At 48.4% G+C, this 23,847-nt stretch overlaps 1 protein-coding gene across 3 annotated transcripts in view; it reads right to left on the minus strand.

Moving 5' to 3' along the window:
• Nucleotides 1-23,847, minus strand: part of dgkh (diacylglycerol kinase, eta) — a 651,598-nt gene that overhangs the window by 353,477 nt on the left and 274,274 nt on the right. For all 3 annotated transcript variants that reach the window (XM_070894157.1, XM_070894158.1, XM_070894156.1), the window contains exon 4: nt 13,142-13,222. In XM_070894157.1, the coding sequence (XP_070750258.1) occupies nt 13,142-13,222 (81 nt within the window). The remainder of the gene's footprint in view (nt 1-13,141; nt 13,223-23,847) is intronic.

Genomic DNA, 23,847 nt, shown 5'->3' on the forward strand with positions numbered 1-23,847 from the left:
CGTGCTGGGCGGGATGGTCAGCGAGAGAGTCGGATGGGACAGTCGGTGTTGCTGCTTGTGAGGAGGCAGCGATGGGAGCCTTGATGGGCCCGTCGGAGGATGCCAAGAGAGGCACAGAGGAAAGCTGTCGGCTTATCTGAGAGGGAGTCAAGCCTGGGACGGCGGCAGGAGTCTGGGAAGGTTAAGGATTACATAAGGGTTGGGGTGGGCATTTGGGAGGGCAGAGTACTCGAGAGGGGAGAAATGAAAGGAGGCACGATGACAGAAGAGAGGGCTTGAGGAGGTGTAGAGAGATAAGAAGTATAAAAGGGTGAGAAAAAAAGGGAAATCGAAGTGATGGGCTCGGCTCTGGAGCGGCAGCGAGACTATGCTTGCGAATGGGTACAGGGAAAACTCAAACTACATAGACCCGGTTACGTAGCAATTATCAGGATCCATATTCCCTGGTAGCAAACGGTGATTCGAGAGGGGACAATAGCCGGGATTCCAGAGTTAGTCAGAGGTCCCGCGGTGAGGTAAAGTTGACATGGGTAAGGTGGAGTCGGCAAGAAGCATCGGCGAACTGTTGTCCAGGTTCAGAGACAGGTGGGGCAGGCGAGTGACGTCTGGAAGAGATTTGAAGGGTAGGGTATCGGAGGATGCAATGAGGGAGCTATTTCCGTCGATGCAGGAGGTGGGCAGAATCGGTCGCAGGGCAGAAAAAAGCGGTGGCGACATTGGAGGTCGCAGCAAGATCCAGAAGCAGCGGAGAAATAGACTTCGGTTCAGGAGCGTGAAACTCTAGCCAGGAAACCAGCCTGCGGCTGAAGCTGACAATCCAGTGGAACCAGTTGGCCTGTCACAGGCTCAACAGGTAACAGCAGCGGTGGGGGAAGGGCTGTAAGATGACCAAGTTACTTTAACATTGAAGAAACTGAGCAGCACATCAGGGACACAGCAGCGGTGTTTCTATAGAATCATAGAAATTTACAGCACGGAAAGAGGCCATTTCGGCCCATCGTGTCCGCACCAGCCTAATCCCACTTTCCAGCTCTCGGTCCGTAGCCCTGTAGGTTAGGGCACTTCAGGTGCACATCCAAGTACTTTTTAAATGTGGTGAGGGTTTCTGCCTCTACCACCCTTTCAGACAGTGAGTTCCAGACCCCCACCACCCTCTGGGTGAAGAAATTTCCCCTCAAATCCTCTCGAAACCTCACCCCAATTACTTTAAATCTATGCCACCTGGTTGTTGATCCCTGTGCCAAGGGAAATAGATCCATCCTATTCACTCTATCCAGGCCCCTCATAACTGAAATAAGTGAAATACACAGACACACACACACACTATCAGACAGACACACAGACAGAGATACCCACATACAGACAGATCTACAGACACAGACACGCAGGCACAGAACACAGACACAGAGAAGCAGACAGACACCAAGACAGGCAGAGATACGTACATCCATACAGACAGACACACACACACATACACACACACACACACAGACACAGAGATACACACACACACACACACACACACAGACACACATTCACACACACACACACACACACACACACACAGACACACAGGCACAGGTCAATTGGACCGAACGATGTGTGAAGTTTCCATTAGGTCCACAATGTTAAATCCATCTAATAATTGTTCAGCTCCAGCTGTGGTATGTCTACTGTGGAATATTAAATTGTGTAATATGTGCTTTCTGACTGACAGTGTCCCCTATATCAGTATATTCCTGTTATTACACAGTACCCCCTATATCAGAACAGGCTTGTTTTTTCGTGTCCGCCAATATCAGTACAGGCCAGTCAGTCTAACCTCGGTGGTGGGCAAATTGCTGGAAAAAATTCTGAGGGACAGGATAAATCTTAATTTAGAAAGACGTGGATTAATCAAGGACAGTCAGCGCGGGTTTGACTAACTTGAATGAATTTTTTGAGAAGGTAACTGGGAGGGTCAATAAGGGTAGTGCGTTTGATGTAGTGTATATGGATACCTGGGAGTCCTTGTGCAGGAAACACAAAAAGTTAGTATTCAAATACAGCAAGTAATCTGTTTTTGTTAGGTTGACACTGACATATCAAATACAAGCAGTAAATGGGGGGGATAGGGGAGGGGCACCAGTAAATGGGAGATAGGGAGAGGCACCAGTAAATGGGGGCTAGGGGAGGGGCACCAGTAAATGGGGGATAGGGGAGGGGCACCAGTAAATGGGGGATAGGGGAGGGGCACCAGTAAATGGGGGATAGGGGAGGGGCACCAGTAAATGGGGGATAGAGAGGGGCACCTGTAAATGGGGGATAGGGGAGGGGCACCTGTAAATGGGGGATAGAGAGGGGCACCAGTAAATGGGGGATAGGGAAGGGGCACCTGTAAATGGGGGATAGGGAGGGGCACCTGTAAATGGGGGATAGAGAGGGGCACCAGTAAATGGGGTATAGGGGAGGGGCACCAGTAAATGGGGGAGAGGGGAGGGGCACCAGTAAATGGGGGATAGGGGAGGGGCACCAGTAAATGGGGGATAGGAGAGGAGCATCAGTAAATGGGGATAGGGGAGGGGCACCAGTAAATGGGGGATAGGGGAGGGGCACCTGTAAATGGGAGATAGGGGAGGGGCATCAGTAAATGGGAGATAGGGGAGGGGCACCTGTAAATGGGGGATAGGGAGGGGCACCAGTAAATGGGGGATAGGGAGGGGCATCAATAAATGCGGGATAGGGAGGGGCACCAGTAAATGGGGGATAGGGGAGGGGCACCTGTAAATGGGGGATAGAGAGGGGCACCAGTAAATGGGGGATAGGGAGGGGCACCAGTAAATGGGGGATAGAGAGGGGCACCAGTAAATGGGGGATAGGGAGGGGCACCAGTAAATGGGGGATAGAGAGGGGCACCAGTAAATGGGGGATAGGGAAGGGGCACCTGTAAATGGGGGATAGGGAGGGGCACCTGTAAATGGGGGATAGAGAGGGGCACCAGTAAATGGGGTATAGGGGAGGGGCACCAGTAAATGGGGGAGAGGGGAGGGGCACCAGTAAATGGGGGATAGGGGAGGGGCACCAGTAAATGGGAGATAGGGGAGGGGCATCAGTAAATGGGGGATAGGGGAGGGGCACCAGTAAATGGGGGATAGGGGAGGGGCACCTGTAAATGGGGGATAGGGGAGGGGCACCTGTAAATGGGGGGGGATAGGGGAGGGGCACCAGTAAATGGGGGATAGGGGAGGGGCACCAGTAAATGGGGGATAGGGGAGGGGCACCTGTAAATGGGAGATAGGGGAGGGGCATCAGTAAATGGGAGATAGGGGAGGGGCACCTGTAAATGGGGGATAGGGAGGGGCACCAGTAAATGGGGGATAGGGAGGGGCATCAATAAATGCGGGATAGGGAGGGGCACCAGTAAATGGGGGATAGGGGAGGGGCACCTGTAAATGGGGGATAGAGAGGGGCACCAATAAATGGGGGATAGGGAGGGGCACCAGTAAATGGGGGATAGAGAGGGGCACCAGTAAATGGGGGATAGGGAGGGGCACCAGTAAATGGGGGATAGAGAGGGGCACCAGTAAATGGGGGATAGGGAAGGGGCACCTGTAAATGGGGGATAGGGAGGGGCACCTGTAAATGGGGGATAGAGAGGGGCATCAGTAAATGGGGTATAGGGGAGGGGCACCAGTAAATGGGGGAGAGGGGAGGGGCACCAGTAAATGGGGGATAGGGGAGGGGCACCAGTAAATGGGGGATAGGGGAGGGGCATCAGTAAATGGGGGATAGGGGAGGGGCACCAGTAAATGGGGGATAGGGGAGGGGCACCTGTAAATGGGGGATAGGGAGGGGCACCAGTAAATGGGGGATAGGGAGGGGCATCAATAAATGCGGGATAGGGAGGGGCACCAGTAAATGGGGGATAGGGGAGGGGCACCTGTAAATGGGGATAGAGAGGGGCACCAGTAAATGGGGGATAGGGAGGGGCTCCAGTAAATGGGGGATAGAGAGGGGCACCAGTAAATGGGGGATTGGGAGGGGCACCAGTAAATGGGGGATAGAGAGGGGCACCAGTAAATGGGGGATAGGGAGGGGCACCAGTAAATGGGGGATAGAGAGGGGCACCAGTAAATGGGGGATAGGGAGGGGCACCAGTAAATGGGGGATAGGGAGGGGAACCTGTAAATGGGGGATAGAGAGGGGCACCAGTAAATGGGGAATAGGGGAACCAGCCCACAATGCGATATGTGTGTACACCAGGTCCATGCAGCAGAGCAGGTCTCCAGTCATCCTGGTTAATCTTTGCCACTGGATCAAGACCTAGCTCTGTCAAGCCCGTGTGGGTCCTTCATTGAAATATCTGTGAACTCGTGGGAGCAAGTCATCCTCGATCGAGGGACCGCCTATGACGATGATGATGAAGAATTTTATACACCTCAATGGTCTCCCCTCAGCCTCCTCTGCTCCAAAGACCCAGCATCTCCAATCTTACGATATAGTCTAGTGCAGAACTGTAGATTTGATGTCCAGAGAAGTCTGAAGATGCTTCACAGAAACGTTATCAAACAAAATTTGACACCAAGCCACGTAAGGAGATATTAGGATAGGAAAGGACTAGATTTTAAGGAGGAGGGAGGTTTGTTTGTTATTCACGGGTTGTGGGCATTGCTGGCAAGGCCAGCATTTATTGCACATCCCTAATTGCCCTTGAGAAGATGGTGGTAAGCCACCTTCTTGAACCGCTGCAGTCCGTGTGGTGAAGGTGCTCCCACAGTGACTTTATCGTGGCAGTTTGGTACGATTTGGCGGGCAGTTAAGAGTCAATCACATTGCTGTGGGTCTGGAGTCACATATAGGCCTAGACCGGGTAAGGTCGACAGATTTCCTTCCCTGAAGGCCATTAGTGAACCAGATGGGTTTTTACAACAATCTAGTAGTTCCATGGTCACCATTACTGACACTTGCTTTTATATTCCAGATTTAATTAATGAACTGTATTTAAATTCCGCAGCTGCCCTGGTGGGATTTGAGCTTACTCCCAGGAATGAACATAACCACTATGCTACCAATCCCAGAGGTTGAGGGAGAGAATTCCAGGGCTTAGGGCCCAGGCGGCTGAAGGAACAGACGCTAGTGGTGTGCAAGAGGTCAGAATTGGAGGATCGCAGAGCAATATTGTCCCTAATTTGTTTTTGGGTGCGAGGGACCGCGAGGCCCAGTCACAGTTCCGCACATGCGCATAATTTAAGATTAGAAAAGCTGGCCCTGGACTGTGAGGGACCTGCTGGGAAAAGGAAACAGTGACGCAGAGATCTCGAGGGGTTGTGGGGCTGGAGGAGATTACAGAGATAGGGAGGGGCGAGGCCATGGAGGGATTTGTAAACAAGGATAAGAATCTTAAAATCGAGACATTTCTTAACTGGGAGCCAATGTAGGTCAGCGAGAACAGGGGTGATGGGTGAGAACATTAGCGTCCTCGACCAGGCCAACATCCTCAGCACTGAAGCACTGAGAACACTCGATCAGCTCTGCTGGGCGGACCACATAGTTTGCATGCCAGACACGAGACTCCCAAAGCAAGCGCTCTACTCGGAACTCCATCACGACAAACGAGCCAAAGGTGGGCAGAGGAAACGTTACAAGGACACCCTCAAAGCCTCCTTGGTAAAGTGCAACATCCCCACCGACACCTGGATCCTTGGCCAAAGACCGCCCTAAGTGGAGGAAGTGCATCCGGGAGGTCGCTGAGCACCTCGAGTCTCATCGCCGAGAGCATGCAGAAATCAAGCGCAGGCAGCAGAAAGAGCATGCGGCAAACCTGTCCCACCCACCCCTTACCCTCAACCACTATCTGTCCCACCTGTGACAGGGACTGTGGTTCTCGTATTGGACTGTTCAGCCACCTAAGGACTCACTCTAAGAGTGGAAACAAGTCTTCCTCGATTCCGAGGGACTGCCTGTGATGATGATGGGTGAGCGGGACTTGGTGCGAGTTAGGACACGGGCAGCAGAGATTTGGATGAAAATTTACCATAAATATAGAGACTGTTTGTACATAAGCCAATAAAGCGAAAGTATTCTAGCGGACAGCATTCCCTTTATAATAAAATCCCGGACAATTTGAGCTCCATGTCAAGAGAAAACCATCGGCATGGAGCAGCCAGTTAATGAGTGGGAGAACAGTAAATAAGGATGTCCCCGAGACTACTGCATCAAGCTTTAGCACCTTTTGTAGTTTTTTCTTTCAATCTACTATAACAAGTTGAAGCAAGCCCAGGACCGTATGGTCAATTAGACACACAGACCCGAGCTCAATGGTTTAACAAGTCAGGTTTATTCACTCACGGCAGTTGTGTGGTGATCAACCAAACAGCGACAAGGACGACTTTCCCCTGTACCTCTTCTCGCTCTCAGCTCCTTCCTCGTCCAACACCTCTCGCCAGCTGAACTATTTCCCTGCCTTTCATCCCTTCAGGCTCAGAGGCGTTCCTGATGAAAAGTAAGGTCAATGACTTCTTAAGGCGATACCACCTTGCCTTGATCATTCTGATCTTTTATATAACCTCTTAAAGCTGTACCCTTGTCAAAGATACAGAGCTCTCAAAAGACTATGGGGGGGAGAAATTCAGGTCATTTGCTGACATCATCACCGTGCGCAGCACCCCGGATCCTAAATTGGGTATCGCTCCCTGGGGCGATGACAGCGACAGTTTCAGGGGGCACGGACCGGGCAGCCAGCCGCTCACGGAGCACAGGTTAAAGGGGTGGTTGCCGGCTGTGAGGAGCGGTGTTCCCAAGGTGTCCGCCCCCCCCCCCAAGAAAGGAAGTGGAGCTCTTGATTTAGCACGCCACTTTCTTCGGGGGCGGTAACCCCAATTTCTCAGAATGAACTAGTAATGTGTAGTGTGATTGTTAAACCTTTTGCTAATAAACCAACTAGTTCTTAATAGCAATGTGTTGCTTTGAATTCTTCAGCAACGAACCCATGAAGCAAATACATTACACTTTCCCTTTAAACGATTAGTGCTAATTTAATATCTGTCTTATTCCATAATTCTACTGCACGCAAGAAGTGGTATGTCTTTGGGTTCATCAGACAAGCTTCTCAGACCATCCTCTCGGCCAGTTCCCATTGACTACAGCCCACTACCTTTCATGGTTCAGTTGGTATCACCATCGCCTCTGGGTTCAAGTCCCACTCCAGATATTTGAGCACAAAAATCTAGGCTGACACTCCAGTGCAGTGCTGAGCGAGTGCTGCACTGTCGGAGGTGCTGTCTTTCGAATGAGATGTTAAACCGAGGCCCTGTCATTTACGTCCCCCTGAGAGAGCAGATGGAGCCTCGGTTTAATGTCACATCTTAAAGACAGTGCAGCACTCCCTCGGCATTGCACTGGATCATCAGCCCAGATTATGTGCTCAAGTCTCTGGAGCGCCCAGGGATGAATTGGAAAACTCTCATTATTGTATTTCAGCTCACTGGTTCCATCACATGCCTTCACGTGATCTTCCTCAACTTCGCAAGGTGGGTAAACACTTGATTAGTCAGTGCCGTAGGCTATGAACTGCCACGCAGATCTGTTAGGCAGTAACTGGATAAATGAACAGATTTAGACACACAACAGATTTAGAGTAGTTACAGTATTAATTATTCCTTCTTAGAAGATGGAAAATAATAATGAGTTTGCATCCTTTCCATTAAACTGCCTTGTAAAGTGGAGAGGACAACTGCTGCTGAATATTCATCATCATCATAGGCAGTCCCTCGTATCGAGGATGACTTGCTTCCACGCCAAAAAGGGACGAGTTCACAGGTGTTTCAATGAAGGACCTAATATTCCAGATCCTGAACTGTGGGTGGAAGATGCCTGTGCGTGGATTTTTTTAACGTGTGGTGGCCGTTGTATATCCTGAATATTAACCTTTACATGGCTGTGTGTTGGACTGTCCAGGAACTCTCTCTCTGATGGCTTCACGTAGACTGCCCAATTGGAAGACAGGGTGAGAAAAACATCTTTAAAAAAAAATTGACTGGTACAAAGCAAATGTAATGACATCTCTCAAACTCAAAGAGGGTTACCAAACAAACACATACGCAAACAAAACCCACAAGATGCTTGTTATGTATGCAACTCTATGTAACCAGCATTCTACCGCCACCAGAGGGCATATCTGTTGGAGTCCCAAGGGATCCCAGCATCCCTTGTGAGCACTGTATATAAGCAGGCCTCCCATGCTGTACCAACACTCTGCAGTTAGAATAACGAGACTAAGGTCACATTTACTCACGTCTACAGTACTCAATCACATTACTTTATTCTGGACATAACAATGCTTGCATTTCAATCGACTGACTTAGCCTCTTCTTCGGATAGTCGACCAGACACAATGGTCCCAATCTTGCTGGAGAAACAACGGCGTGTGTTAGTAACGCGCGAATCAGCCAGCAAGGTCGGGGGGATTAAGAGATTCACCGTGAGTTGTAAATCTCCCAAACTTGCTGGTCGATTTACGGCGCTCCGCCATTTACTGCACACAAGCGGCGTCCCACCCTTAGCCCACTGTTATTTTTAACAACTTGCTCGATTTGCACATTATTGGTCATTAAACTCACTGCAGCAGTTAGGGCTCGAACTTAACAATGTAAGTAACCTTTTAACGAGGTGATAATTGTTAATGCAATCCCAAACAACCTCTCCGGACCAGAAAGGGAACAATTTAAACTGTTTAACCTCATTCCTGCATGTGGGAAATTGTTGAGAGTGATTTTAAAATTGTCAAATTTCATTTGTTTTTCTTACTTTTCCTTTCTGTCTCTCTTATCGAATCATAGAATAGTACGACACAGGAGGAGGCCACTCGGCCCATCGAGTCTACACCGGCTGTTTCAGACAGCAATCCAGTCAGTCCCACTCCCCGTTCTTTCCCCATATCCCTGCAATCTTCTTTTCAAGTATTTAACCAGTTCCCTTTTGAAGACTCCTATTGAATCTGTATCCAGCACCCTATCGGGCCGTGCTTTCCAAATCCTAACCACTCGCTGCGTAAAAACATTTTTCCTCATGTCGCCTCTGGGTCTTTTGTCAATCACCTTAAATCTGTCGCCTCTGCCATTGGAAACAGTTTTTTCATATTTACTCTATCTAAATCGTTAATGATTTTAAACATAAATTTAAGGGGTGGGGAGGGTTGAGAGCGAGAACATGACTCAGATTGGAAGGCGGATTATGTTCTCCCCGCTCGGTATGATACGGGTCATGTTGTTCCAACCGAACAAATGAGCGAATCCCTTCTCACACACTGAGCAGGTGATCAGTCGGTCCCTGGAGTGTGCGCTGATAAACTTTCAGCGCAGGCGATAAACTGAATCCCTTCCCACACACACCCCACACACACTCCTCACACACCCCACACACACACACCCCACACACACACACCCCACATCTCACACACACACACTCCACATCTCACACACACACCCCACCCCCCCCCACACACACACCCCACACACACACACACCCCACCCCCCCCCCGCACACACACACACTCCACACACACACACACCCCACATCCCACACACCCCGCCCCCCCCCACACACACACACACACACACCCCACATCTCACACTCACACACCCCACATCTCTCACACACACCACCCCCCCCCACACACACACACACACACGCACCCCACATCTCACACACACACACACACACAGCCCCCCCCACACACACACCCCCCACCCCACACACACACACCCCATACAGACATACACACCCCTACATCCCTACACACACACACACACATCTCACACACACACACCCCGCATCTCACACACACACCCCCCACACAGACACACACAAATCCCAAACCTTCCACACACACACCTCCGACACACACACCCCCCACACACACACTACCCACCTCCCCCCCAAACACACACACCCCACATCTCTCACACATACCCACACACACACACCCCACATCTCACACACACACCCCTACACACACCACACATACACCCACCCCTACACACACACACACACCCCACACAACCACACACACCCCACACAACACACAAACACAACCCCCCACACATATCCACACACACACACACAACCCCCACACGCACACACATACATCCACCACACGCACACTAACATACACCCCCACACGCACACACACATACACCCCCACACGCACACACATATACACCCCCCACACGCACACACTCACCCCACACCTCACGCAAACGCTCTCCACACATACACATACACACCCCCCACACACACACACACATACACCTCACCCTGTACAGCTGTAACAAGACTTTTATACTCCATCCCCTTTGCAATAAAGTCCAATATAACATTGGTCTTCCTGATCACTTGCTGTACCTGCAAGTGTTTCTTTTGTCTTTCATGCACAAGTACCCCCAGGTTTCGCTGTACTGCGGCACTTTGCAATCTTTTTCCATTTAAGTAATAACTTGCTTTGATTTTTTTCTTTCCAACATCATACTCGCTCTGCCAAATTTTTGCCCACTCACAGCCTGTCTATGTCCTTTTGCAGATTTTTTGTGTCCTCCTCACACATTGCTTTTCCTTCCATCTTTGCATCGTTGGAAAACTTGGCTATGTTACACTCAGTCCCTTCTTCCAAGTCGTTAATATAGATTGTAAATAGTTGGGGTCCCAGCACTGATCCGTGCAGCACCCCACTAGTTATCAGGTGCGAACCATTTATCCCGACTCTCTGTTTTCTGTTAGTTAGCCAATCCTCTCATGCTAATATATTACCCCCAACCCTGTGAACTTTTATCTTGTGCAGTAACCTTTTATGTGGCATCTTGTCAAATGCCTTCTGGAAGTCCAAATACACCACATCCACTGGTTCCCCTTTATCCACCCTGTTCATTACATCCTCGAAGAACTCCAGCAAATTTGTTAAACATGACTTCCCCTTCATAAATCTGACTGCCTGACCGAACTTTGCTTATTCAATCGCAATCTAGGCTGGCCCGTGCTGCCCCTGGGCCCTCGCCTCTTCTGGGCCCCGAACTTGCACTTCTCCCGGGCCCCGATTACGTCCCTCTACAAACTCTTGCCGCTCCTTCGCCCCGACCTCGCCGCTCCTGCTGTACCTGCCCACACTGCAGTCAGCCGTCGCCCTCCTGCAGCAGCACGCGCTGCTCCCTGAAATGGCATGCCACCGCACACTGCTTCCTCTGATGGCCCCGGCCACTTTCTATAGCCTGCCTGACAAGACTGGATCAAATTACACATTTCAGACTGCTCTACAGCAGGCAGGATCAAATTCCACATTCCACACAAACTGTTGGGTGTGTCTTGTTCTCCAAAGGGACCAATCCGAAATCTGCTCCAACCCACAGGTGTTGCAAATAAATGCTGCCGAAAATCTCTGCTGTACGCTCTCCAAAGCCTTCACATCCTTCCTAAAGTGCGGTGCCCAGAATTGGACACAATACTCCAGCTGATGCCGAACCAGTGTTTTATACAGGTTTCGCATTAACTTCCTGGCTTTTGTATTTTATGCCTCTATTTATAAAGCCCAAGATCCCATAGGCTTTATTAACTGCTTTGTTAACCTGTTCTGCCATCTTCAAAGATTTATGTCCAACACTCCCAGGTCTCTGTTCTTACATCCCCTTTAATCTAATCTTTCTTTCCCTCTTTATTTCTCTTTCTGTACCTGATTTGACACTAATTCACCCTACTTCTCTGTCGCTGCTCTGTTTATTTCTCAATCCTTAAATGTCACAGGATACGTTGTTGGTCCTGTCGTTCACCAAGGTCCCAGATGCCCCATTACCCTCGCACTTGCAGCAAGTTACAGCACCAAAAACGTTTGAGTTGAACGGTGAGGGATAAAGTTTAATTACTGGAGTGTGCACAAGATGTCCCATTCCAGCAAGATTTGGCCCAATGTCTACGGCCAGGGTTTTATGTATTTAAACAAGCTGAGTGAACCTACTTTTTAGACCAATAAATAGCATCATAGAAAATAGTCATTCATAGAAACATAGAAAATAGGAGCAGTAGTAGGCCATTCGGCCCTTCGAGTCTGCACTGCCATTCACTATGATCATGGTTGATCCTCTATCTCAACACTATATTCCCGCTTTTTCCCCATATCCCTTGATGTCTTTTGTTTCTAGAAATCTATCTATCTCCTTCTTAAATATATTCAGTGACTTGGCCTCCACAGCCTTCTGTGGTAGAAAATTCCACAGGTTCACCACCCTCTGAGTGAAAAAGTTTCTCTCATCTCGGTCCTAAATTTCCTACCCCATATCCTGAGACTGTGACCCCTTGTTCAAGACTTCCCAGCCAGTGGAAACATCCTCCCCGCATCCATTCTATCCAACCCAGTCAGAATTTTATACGTTTCAATGAGATCCCCTCTCATTCTTCTAAACTCTAGTGAATACAGGCCTAATCGACCCAATCTCTCCTCATATGACAGTCCTGTCATCCCAGGAATCAATCTGGTGAACCTTCGCTGCACTCCCTCTATGGCAAGTATATCCTTTCTTAGGTAAGGAGACCAAAACGGCACATGACTTTGTATAAGGCCACTTTGGTCCCAATAATGACAAATAACGTGAATGACTAGTTGAGGTAGCAACGTTGGTCAACTCCCATTCTTCTTCAAATTGTTCCAATGGACCTTTGAAGTCCACCTGAAGGGGCGGGCAAAGCCTCAGTTTCGTGGCTCATCCAAAGGACGGCACCTCGGACAGGACAGCACTGCCTCAAGTCTACACTGAAGTATCAACTTAGATTTTATGTTCAGTACTGGATTGGTGCTTGACGCAACAACATTCTGACTCAAGAGTTAAGAGTCCGATCAATTGAGTCAAGTTGACAAATAATGTGGACGTAGGAAGACAATCAAAGATGGCTACTGTAGAATGGCACCAATCTTTGTGAAGGAACAATATGCCAAAGCTATTTCCACCCATTTGATAGTAAAGTATTCAACTGTACAAACAAAGATTATGGCAATATCATCACACACCACAACGCTGAGGCAACAGTAACTAACAAAGGCCCCCGTTACTCTGTCTGATAATAACCCCAGTCAGGCCAACCTCCCCATCACTCGGATAGACTGACGACAACAGTGCAATCATACCGTGAAGCTGTTGTTGACGTTTTTTGTACTTGATTCGGCAACGCTTGCATCAGACAGATCAACTTCATCAAAAATAAGTGACTGTGAAGTGAAAGGGAAAAAGAGAATAATGTAAATAAAGGTGACAACTCACTGTGCATACATCCTTCTCCCCCCACTCCCCAAGGAAACCAGGTATCAACACATGCAAGGATATGTTTATGTTTGAGAATGTCCACATCAAGCTGCTGAGAAACTGTAGAGTTTCTGTTTTTCCCAATACGGAGTGGGTTCTTACTCCTACTTACCCAGTTCAGAGGCTTTAGTTGCAGGTTGGTAAGGACTGAAATGTGTAATTTGATCCAGTCATTTACTAGTCATAAAAATATTGGAAATGGGAGAAAAATGCCATGATTTTATTGAATGGTGGAGCAGGCTCGAGGGGCTGTATGGCCTACTCCTGCTCCTATTTCTTATGTTCTTATTGACATATTGGAGTTATACACATTGGAGTTCAGAAGAATGAGCGGTGATCTTATTGAAACTTATAAGATAATGAGGGGGCTCGACAAGGTGGATGCAGAGAGGATATTTCCACTCATGAGGGAAACTAAAACTAGGGGATATAATCTCAGAATAAGGGACCGCCCATTTAAACCTCAGATGAGAAGGAATTTCTTCTCTCAGAGGGTTGTAAATCTGTGGAATTCTCTGCCCTAGAGAGCTGTGGAGGCTGGGTCATTGAACATATTTAAGGTGGAGAGAGACAGATGTTTGAGCGATAAGGGAGTAAACTGTTATGGGGAGCGGGCAGGGAAGTGGAGCTCTGTCCATGATCAGATCAGCCATGATCTTATTGAATGGTTGAGTAGGCTCGAGGGGCCAAATGGCTGCTCCTGCTTCTATTTCTTATGTTCTTAAGACAAGACCAAGGGACCCTAAGTAAGGATGTCCACTCTGGTTGGATGTAACTCTGCAGGTTTCATCGCACAACCTCCCACCTCCAACTTCCCACCCAGTCATAAACAGCTTTTTTCTCCCATTTCCAATATTTTTATGGCTAGTAAATGGAAGTGTTCAAAGAAAATAAAACACATTTTTAATGCCCCAACGATTTTTCTCCCCGATTGCTCACAGCAGTGTCGAGGAGATGAACCTTACATTCCTAGAGCCTGCAGAACAATCCTGAAGGGGTTGACAACCCTAACCCCAAGTGGGAACAGGGTTACGACTGGAGTTTAATTGGCTAAAAGTGCCCAGCTTACCAGAACAATTTCAAACTCTTGGTGCAGCTGGTTGGTAAGGACAAGGCTGAGGGACCCCCAAAGTAAGGTTCCATTTGTGAGCTAGGCCTGCTGGGTGTGAGCAGCAGAGCTGGTCTCCAGTCGTCTTGGTTGCTCCTTGCCACTGGACCAAGACCTAGCTCTGTCAAGCCCATGTGGTTGCTGGTGTGCAACGGCCACCCCACGTTAAAAAAATCCACACACAGGCATCTTCCACCATTCAGGATGTAGTTCGGGTTCTTCATTCGAAACACCTGTGAACTCATCCTTTTTTTTGGCGTGGAAGCAAGTCATCCTCGTTTCGAGGGACTGCCTATGATGATGACGAGGCCTGCTGGATAATCATCAACCATACATTGGGGTACTACAGACCTTCTGGTTCAGGCGTCAGATTACTGAGTCAACCCCTTGGGTCCAAGCTCCCATCTCCAACATGTCATCCCGGTGTCACCTCAACCCTAAAGATACCACACTGACTGTACAACGCATACTCCCAATAAAGTCAGTGGATTAGGCCGACTTTTTTGGCGGGGTTGGGCCAGTTGGCCTTAACGCTTCCTGGTCATTAATGGTGAAGAGGGGTTAGTGTGGCAGAACAAACATTTTTTTTTTCACATTTCATTCCTGGCATCAATCGCTCCCAAGTCAAGCATGAGCCAGGTGCAATGTCGAAGTCCCTCTGTTCTGTGCCAATAATGTGCCTGAATCCAGGCTACAATTCCATGTCCCACACCAGTTGTCCTTCAGGCCCTTCTGAACAAGACTGGCAATTTTGTGCTAAATTACAGCAATTTTCTACATTCGACACAAGGTCAGTGGGAGCTCAGATAACACGGCTCACATCAGTGAGAATTTTTACAGCCAACAGTTAGGGTAGACATTCTGGGCACGGACTCAAACCCAGGTCCCAAAGGTGGAGGCACCAACTGATGGTGGGTTCTCAACCATTTTGTTGCTTTAATTATTTTAAGCTGAAAGAAACAGGGCACTAAATATTGCAGCATATGTTTGTTTCCATATTTTCTACGACTGCATTAGGCGAATGATCACACTCAAAGCGCCTTAGAATAAACTGACTTTTTATGAAAGTCTAGAATAGCAAACAATTAAGTTGAAGTCCAGGCCAAATCCATTAGAGAAAAGCTCATGAAAACCAAGTGACGCAAAAGTATAACGCAACAGAGTTCTGGCCAAATATTACGCTCACTTTGTCAGGATAAAAAGTTAAACACGTCAATTCTGTTTTTCTTAGTATATTAGCAAACTGAAGTAGGATCTCAACCTTCAATCTAAAATCTTTTGCCAACAAACAGCAAATAAGATAACTGATTAATGAATCTGTTTTTGGTGGTGTTGTTTGAGGAAGGAATGTTGCCAAATTACCAGGAGAATCCCTACTCTAATTCGAATAGTGCCAGGTATATTTTACCTCCAACAGGCAGATGAGGCCTCAGTTCTGAGATACCGATGGAGGGGATGAATTCTGAACTATTTATCCTCACGCCAACATATAAAGCAGACAGATTTGAGCTGTGGTACAGTTCTTCACATTGGTCCCACAATTACGCTGTGAGACAATACTTAGCTTATCTGTCTGAAATTCATCATCATCATCAATTAACTTACTGGTAATGCACTTCAATAAACGGTTAAATGTCTCTGCAAAACACCAAGAGGAATTGGAACGAGAGCAGATTAAGTGTTTGTGTACGTCTTCCACAGCATAGTTTAAGGCCACTATGTTTCAACTGTCATGCAGCTTCCGAATTTGCTTTTAATTTAGGTCCTTAATTCATCTGACAGATGTCAAGGGATTTCTTCTAAAAATACTAATCTCAGAAGATTTTTACATTCCATTCCAGTATTTAGAGCAACTGGGTTACTTCAAAGTAATCAAAAATTAAAAGCATGAATCTTTGGAAAAAAACTGTTTTTATTGGTTACCATCCTCCTCATGTGAGCTGAATTACAGAAACATTCTGGTTTTCCATTGGGTCTTTTAGAGGTCTACCTCACCCCACCCATCATACCATACTCCGCTCCACCCCACCTCCACCCACTAGCTTTGGTCTCCGACGTCTCTCCCAGGCTGCTTAGGGTTAATTTGTCCTCCATAATTTAGGTCCCATTTCATGCTCGTCACTCACAGTGGGAGGAATAACAGACACACAAACATGTCGGAGCAGTCAGTGCTGGTTCCTGTCCATCACAGACAGATCATTCTTCTTCATCATCATCATTGGCAGTCCCTCAGAATCGAGGAAGACTTGCTTCCACTCTAAAAATGAGTCCTTAGGTGGCTGAACAATCCAATACGAGAGCCACAGTCCCTGTCAGAGGTGGGACAGATAGTCGTTTAGGGAACGGGTGGGTGGGACTGATTTGCTGCATGCTCTTTCCGCTGCCTGCGCTTGGTTTCTGCATGCTCTCGGCGATGAGACTCGAGGTGCTCAGCGCCCTCCCAGATGCACTTCCTCCACTTAGGGCGGTCTTTGGCCAGGGACTCCCAGGTGTCAGTGGGGATGTTGCACTTTATTAGGGAGGCTTTGAGGGTGTCCTTGTAACGTTTTCTCTGTCCACCTTTGGCTCAAATGCCGTGAAGGAGTTCCGAGTAGAGTGCTTGCTTTGGTAGTCTCGTGTCTGGCATGCGAATGTAATTGCATTCTGCTTACAGTGAGAATGGTATACTGTACAGCAGTAACTGCACTTAAAAAGTAATGCATTGACTGGAAAGGGCAATTTGGCTTCCTGAGGAAGTGAAGAGTGGCTATCTGAATGTAAGTTTTTTCTGACTGAGAAGAACATTCAGATTTAGTGAGAATTGGTGAGACAATGGCTGAAAAGCCTATTATTTTGAAGTGTTCTCCAGTCCAGCTCTCTGAAACTATTCTCCTCACGTTGCCATGTTTCCCTCTGCTTTCAGAAACTACCTCCCCCGTGCCTTCAGTTCCCATGTCCAGCCTCTCCATTTGCTGGGCTCCATGTCCATCATATCCTATTCTGCTGCATCTTCCTGTGCACGTGAGGAGCACGAAAAATACAAGATATTGTTGTTATTAAATTTAAAAAACTTAGATTTATATAGCGCCTTTCACGGCCACCAGACGTTTCAAAGCGCTTTACAACCAATGAAGTACTTTTGGAGTGTAGTCACTGTTGTAATGTGGGAAAGCAGCACCAATTTGCGCACATCAAGCTCCCACAAACAGCAATGTGATAATGACCAGCACTGCACTGGAGTGTCAGCCTAGATTTTATTTGTACTCAAATACTTCAATTCATATCCTAATAAATCTCCTGTCCGAGTTACAATTTTGAACTTATCTAGAAAACCAGAGATGAGGAAATAAACATCAGCACACTGAAGCTCCCGGACCCTCAATCTCCCAGCAGGGAACTCATTTTCATTTGAATCACCCCAATGTTTTGCCCCGCTTGGTAGATAATTCCAAATGGTTATCACTCGGAGTAAATACGCTATTTCTCCGATAGCTGTTCAAAATTTGCATTTTACTAACTTCAATTTATATTCCCAGATTATTTTGTTAATGTGTTCTGATTAATATAATCTCGTTTTGCCTTGTGTTTAACATTTTATAAACTTTAATGAGCCCCCTCCCCCGAGCTTTCTAGATTATAGAGCTGAACCTCTCAACCTCCTCGACTACGGAGGTGAATTATGTTTCATTATTCCTCATAGCTCATCCTCTTTATACTCGGGATCAGTCTTACTGCTTGTATTTTGTATCAATGTGACAAAAGCCACACACGCTGGTGTGCTCTGGTGGTCTGACCAGTGCATTATAAAACCTCAGCACAAATTCTGCAGATTAATAAGGTCGGTTTGCCTCTTGGTTTCTCCCACCCCCACAGGGAACAAAGAGCTGTTATTGCATTTCTCTATCCTCACTCTGCTGCCTCGAATAGTCTACTACCCCAGAGCCAAGAGAGAAATTTTAATTTATTTTCTAGCTCTTACCCATCGCTCCAATTCTCTCTCGGACAGCATGGTGCTGGTAATGGAGGATGGCTGCACCAGAGCCACTGGGAGCGGAGGAGGTGTGGACTGGTGATTGGGGTGGGCATCCCCCATCAGTACACGGGCGGTGGGGTTGTCCGCACCCCGGGGTCTAACCGCCTTTTTCCACCATATTCCCAGGCTATGGCTGTGATATATTCTTTCATCATCATCATAGGCAGTCCCTCGGAATCGAGGAAGACTTGCTTCCACTCGTAACGTAGCTAAACAGTCCAATACGAGAGCCACAGTCCTAGTCACAGGTGGGACAGCTAGTCGTTGAGGGAAAGGGTAGGTGGGACAGGTTTGCCGTACGCTCTTTCCGCAGCCTGGTTTCTGCATGCTCTCGGCGATGAGATTCAGTGAGGCAGCGCCCTCCCGGATGCACTTCCTCCACTTAGGGCGGTCTTTTGGCCAGGGACTCCCAGGTGTTAGTGGGGATGTTGCACCCTCAGGGAGGATTTGAGGGTGACCTTGCAACATTTCCTCTGCCCACCTTTAGCTCGTTTGCCGTGAAGGAGTTCCGAGTAGAGCGCTTGCTTTGGGAGTCTCGTGTCTGGCATGCGAACTATGTAGCCTGCCCCGCGGAGCTGATTGAGTGTGGTCAGTGCTTCAATGCTGGGAATGTTGGCCTGGTCGAGGACACTAATGTTGGTGCATCTGTCCTCCCAGGGGATTTGTAAGATCTTGCGGAGACATCGTTGGTGGTATTTCTCCAGCGACTTGAGGTGTCTACTATACATTGTCCATGTCTCTGAGCCATATAGGAGGGCGGGTATTACTACAGCCCTGTAGACCATGAGCTTGATGCCAGTTTGAGGGCCTGGTCTTCAAACACTCTTTTCCTCAGGTGGCCGAAGGCTGCACTGGCGCACTGGAGGCGGTGTTGGATCTCGTCGTCAATGCCTGCTACAACAATGATGCTACAACATCACTAACAAACACACTATACAAGATGGCTCCAATACATCATGTGACTTTTATTGTATTTACAGCACTAGCAGCATTACCACAGTAGTCCACTAGGTGGAGCTTTGTTACAACACCGACCCTGTGTTTTGCCAGATTTCCCTCCTCACCATTTACACCTCCTCTGGACTCATCTTCTGTTTCTTTACTTGTCCTATTACCACCCCTTATGCCTTGCCATCATCATCCCTTTTGTCATTGAATCACTCCCGCCCGCCACCCTATCACAGACCTTTTCGTTTTTTTCTTTCATCTCTCCTCCCTCCCTTTTCCCCAGGCTCTGCACTTGCTTAAAAACTGTTCGGGTGAGAAATTGGCTAACCCCCGAAAATGGGCTTGAGCTATGTGATTAACCCGCGCCGTTCATAGTGTTGCTGGCAGCACGTTAAATTGGTGCTGCCTGCTGTTGTAAATGGTTGCTGAGTGCAACCAACGCTACCCGCACTGCTCATTGGCTGCGGGCCTAATATCGTTAGTGGCCAGCGCTATTTAAAGGCAGCCTGCACCTCGTAAAGGGGAGGTGCATTGTGGCTGCAAGCAATGGTGTGAATCATTTGAAAACTGAACCTGCGCTCTGATACTCTGAGCAATGGCTGAATATGCGGGAGCGCGTGCACTAAGGTTTTCAGAGAATGTACTGGTGGTCTTGACAGAGGAGAGATATCCTGCATCCACTGTGGGGGAAGGAGGCCCTCCAGACATATGCTCAGGAGGCATAGTTGCTCCAAGAACATTGCTGCATTGCAGGAAGAAGTTTAACGATCTGACACGAATTATCAAGGTGAGTTCATTATCAAATGATATATACAACCAACTGTACCAGCAGCCTCATCCATTGTTCAATTCACTACATCCCCATCACTGACCTACCAACAATCTCGATCAATCAGTACTCAACACTTCTAGTCATATGCTTTGCTCACCCTCACACATTCAGCAATGTTAAGGCTTCACACCCACAACTTAGAGCTCACACACACTGGCAGCTAGTCAACCATGACAGCCACATCATCCAAACATATCTCACTGACACTCTTCTCTCTTTCTTGCAGGAGAAGGTGACTCATAACAGCAAGCAGCAGGAAAGAACTGGAGGGGGAGAAGCGCACCTGCACGCTTTAACCCCCATGGACGAGACTGTGCTGGCCATCGTGGCAAGGGGCATCACTGAGGCCATGGCCACTGGCAGGGCTGGGGAGATCAATAATGAGAGTATCAGCATACCTAATCCTCCTCCCCTCATCCCATTTCTCCCTCATCACTCAATTTCTTCTGACGCAGAAACTACAGAGGGTGCAAGCACACAGTTCTTATTCTCTTTTACTGTTCCATTAAGACCCACCTTTTGCCTTGCACCATCATCCCTTTTGTCATTTACTCTCTCCTGCCTTCCATCCTATCACAGACCTTCTCCTTTGTTCTTTCCACTCGTTCCCTGGCTCTGTTCTTGCTTGAAACCTGTCAGATCTGTAACTTTTTCCAGATCCGATGAAAGCCCATCAGCCTGAAACGCTAACTCTGTTTCTCTCTCCACATGCTGCCTGGCCCGCTGAGTATTTCTAGCATTTTCTGTTTTTATTTCAGACTTGCAGCATCCGCGGTATTTTGCTTCTTATTTTCTCCTCTCCGTTAGCCACAATCCAACCCTTGTCCACTATCCATTTCAGATACCCAAGAACTGGAGCCTTCCCAGTCAGAGAGGGAAGAGGATGAAGAGATACTGTCACTCGATCTTACACTCTCAGCCACCAGCTCAGAGACTGACACTGTACGTATTTTAGAGGCTAGGATATAGGAGGGTTGTGTCAGCCGTGGCTCAGTGGGTAAGACACTCGTCTCTGAGTCAAAAAGTTGTCCACTCCAGGGACTTGAGCACATAAATCCAGGCTGACACTCCAGTGCAGTGCTGAGGGAGCGCTGCACTGTCGGAGGGGCCGTTTTTCGGATGAGACGTTAAACCGAGGCCCTGTCTGCTCTCTCAGGTGGATTTAAAAGATCCCATGGCACTATTTTGAAGAAGAGCAGGGGACTTATCCTCAGTGTCCTGGCCAATATTTATCCCTCAATCAACAGAACAAAAACAGATTATCTGGTCATTATCACATTGCTGTTTGTGGGAGCTTGCTGTGCGCACATTGGCTTCTGCGTTTTCTGCATTACATCAGTGACGACACTCCAAAAGTATTTCATTGGTCGTAACAAGTTTTGAGGCATCTGCTGGTCGTGAAAGACGCTATAGAAATCCATGTCTTTCTTTTTAGGGTTCTGTACATGGTGAGACACCGGGCACAAGTGCGCAGGAACCAGGGCGGGGGGAAAGGATAGGGCAGGTGCCAGTCGCCGGAGGGTATGGTCGAACACCAGTTCTGCTGCAGAGGAATCAGATGGGCACTTTGATGGGCCAGGCTACAAATGAAGGCTGATGGGTGTACACCCGCAAATGCTGGGTGCACTGGAAAACCTGCGCACAATGTCAAGGGGCGTGGAGGACTGGAGCACCATCTTAGCACAGGGCTTTGTGCCGAGCTTGGAACACATCCTTTCCAACACGGAATTGTTGATCACACCTGTGGAACCCACCATCGCGCAGCGTCTGATGGCCGATGCCTCAGCTTCCATTGCAGCACGGACAGCTTCCATCAAAGGTCCGAGTCCTGCAGTGGAAGCTCAGACCGTCTCCATTCATTATTTCGTCACATTGAGCCCGGGCAGAAAGGGATTGTCTACATTGTAGCCTTCTTTCCTCTTCCTGTTCCTCCACTTCCTGTTACACTTCCTCCTCCTCCTCTTCCTCGTGCTGCTGCTCTTCAGTTTCTCGCCCGATAGATGGTAGCAAAGGCTGTTCCCTCAAAACCACCAGGTAGTGCAGCATGCAGCATACCATCAATCTTGATGCCCGCTCAGCTGCGTACTGCAGGGCCCCTCTAGAGCGGTCCAGCCAGCGGAAGCACTGCTCGAGGATACTGACGGTGTGCTCTCTAATATTCCTGTGGCAGCTTGATTCTCATTGTAGGCCTGCTGTATACATGTGCGTAGGTTCCGAACCGGAGTCCTGAGCCATGTCGCAGTCATCATCGTCATCATAGGCAGTCCCTCGAAGCGAGGATGACTTGCTTCCACGCCAACAAAGGATGAGTTCACAGGTGTTTCAATGAAGGACCTAATATTCCAGATCCTGAACTACATGTTGAAGGGTGGAAGATGCCTGTGTGTGGATTTTTTTAATGTGTGGTGACTGTTGCACACCAGCCACCACACGGGCTCGACAGAATTAGGTCTTGGTCCAGTGGCAAGGATTAACCAAGACGATTGGAGACCAGCTCTGCTGCCCAGACCTAGTGCACACACATATTGCAGTGTGGGCTGGCCCGTGCTGCCCCTGGGCCCTCACCTCTTCTGGGCCCCGAACTCACGCCTCTCCTGGGCCCCGGTCACTTCCCTCTCCAAACTCTCGCCGCTCCTTCGTCCCTCCTACTGTGCCTGCCCGCAATGCAATCAGCGACCTGGCTTTTCAGCCATCGCCCTCCTGCAGTGGCACGCGCTGCTCCCTGCACATTGCTCCCTCCAATGGCCCGGCCTGCTCTGTCACCATGTTGCCCAGTAGCCAGCCTTTGACTTGCCGTGTGAGTCAAGTACAGGTGGAACAGAGGACTGCGGCAGCATGAAGGAATCGTAATTGCTCCCAGGATAACAGGCATTGACCTGCAGGATGCGCTGCCTGTGACTGCACACCAGCGGCACCATGACGCAGTGAAATCCCTTTCAGTTCACGAAGATGGCCGCGTTTACATGAGGCGCACGCAAAGCAATGTGTAGCACCCTGCACGAGGGAAACTCATGTGCTCGTTGCTCCTGCTTGTCTCTGGGATGAGGGGCTGAGATTAAACGGTTTCTCTGTGTATATACAGAGCCTCTTATCAACAAGAGCAGACATATAAGAACATAAGAACATAAGAATTAGGAACAGGAGTAGGCCATCTAGCCTGCTCCGCCATTCAAAAAGATCATGGCTGATCTGGCCATGGACTCAGCTCCACTTACCCGCCCGCTCCCCATAACCCTTAATTCCCTTATTGATTAAAAATCTATCTATCTGTGACTTGAATACATTCAATGAGCTAGCCTCAACTGCTTCCTTGGACAGAGAATTCCACAGATTATTACCCTCTGGGAGAAGAAATTCCATCTCAACTCGGTTTTAAAATTGGCTCCCCGGTATTTTGAGGCTGTGTCCCCTAGTTCTAGTCTCCCCGATCATTAGAAACAGCCTCTCTGCCTCTATCTTGTCTATCCCTTTCATGATTTTAAATGTTTCTATAACATTACCCCTCATCCTTCTGAACTCCAACGAGTAAAGACCCAGTCTACTCAATCTATCATCATAAGGTAACCCCCTCATCTCCGGAATCAGCCGAGTGAATCGTCTCTGTACCCACTCCAAAGCTAGTATATCCTTC

Source organism: Pristiophorus japonicus, chromosome 11, assembly GCF_044704955.1.
Source record: "Pristiophorus japonicus isolate sPriJap1 chromosome 11, sPriJap1.hap1, whole genome shotgun sequence".
In the NCBI taxonomy this organism is placed as follows: domain Eukaryota; kingdom Metazoa; phylum Chordata; class Chondrichthyes; family Pristiophoridae; genus Pristiophorus; species Pristiophorus japonicus.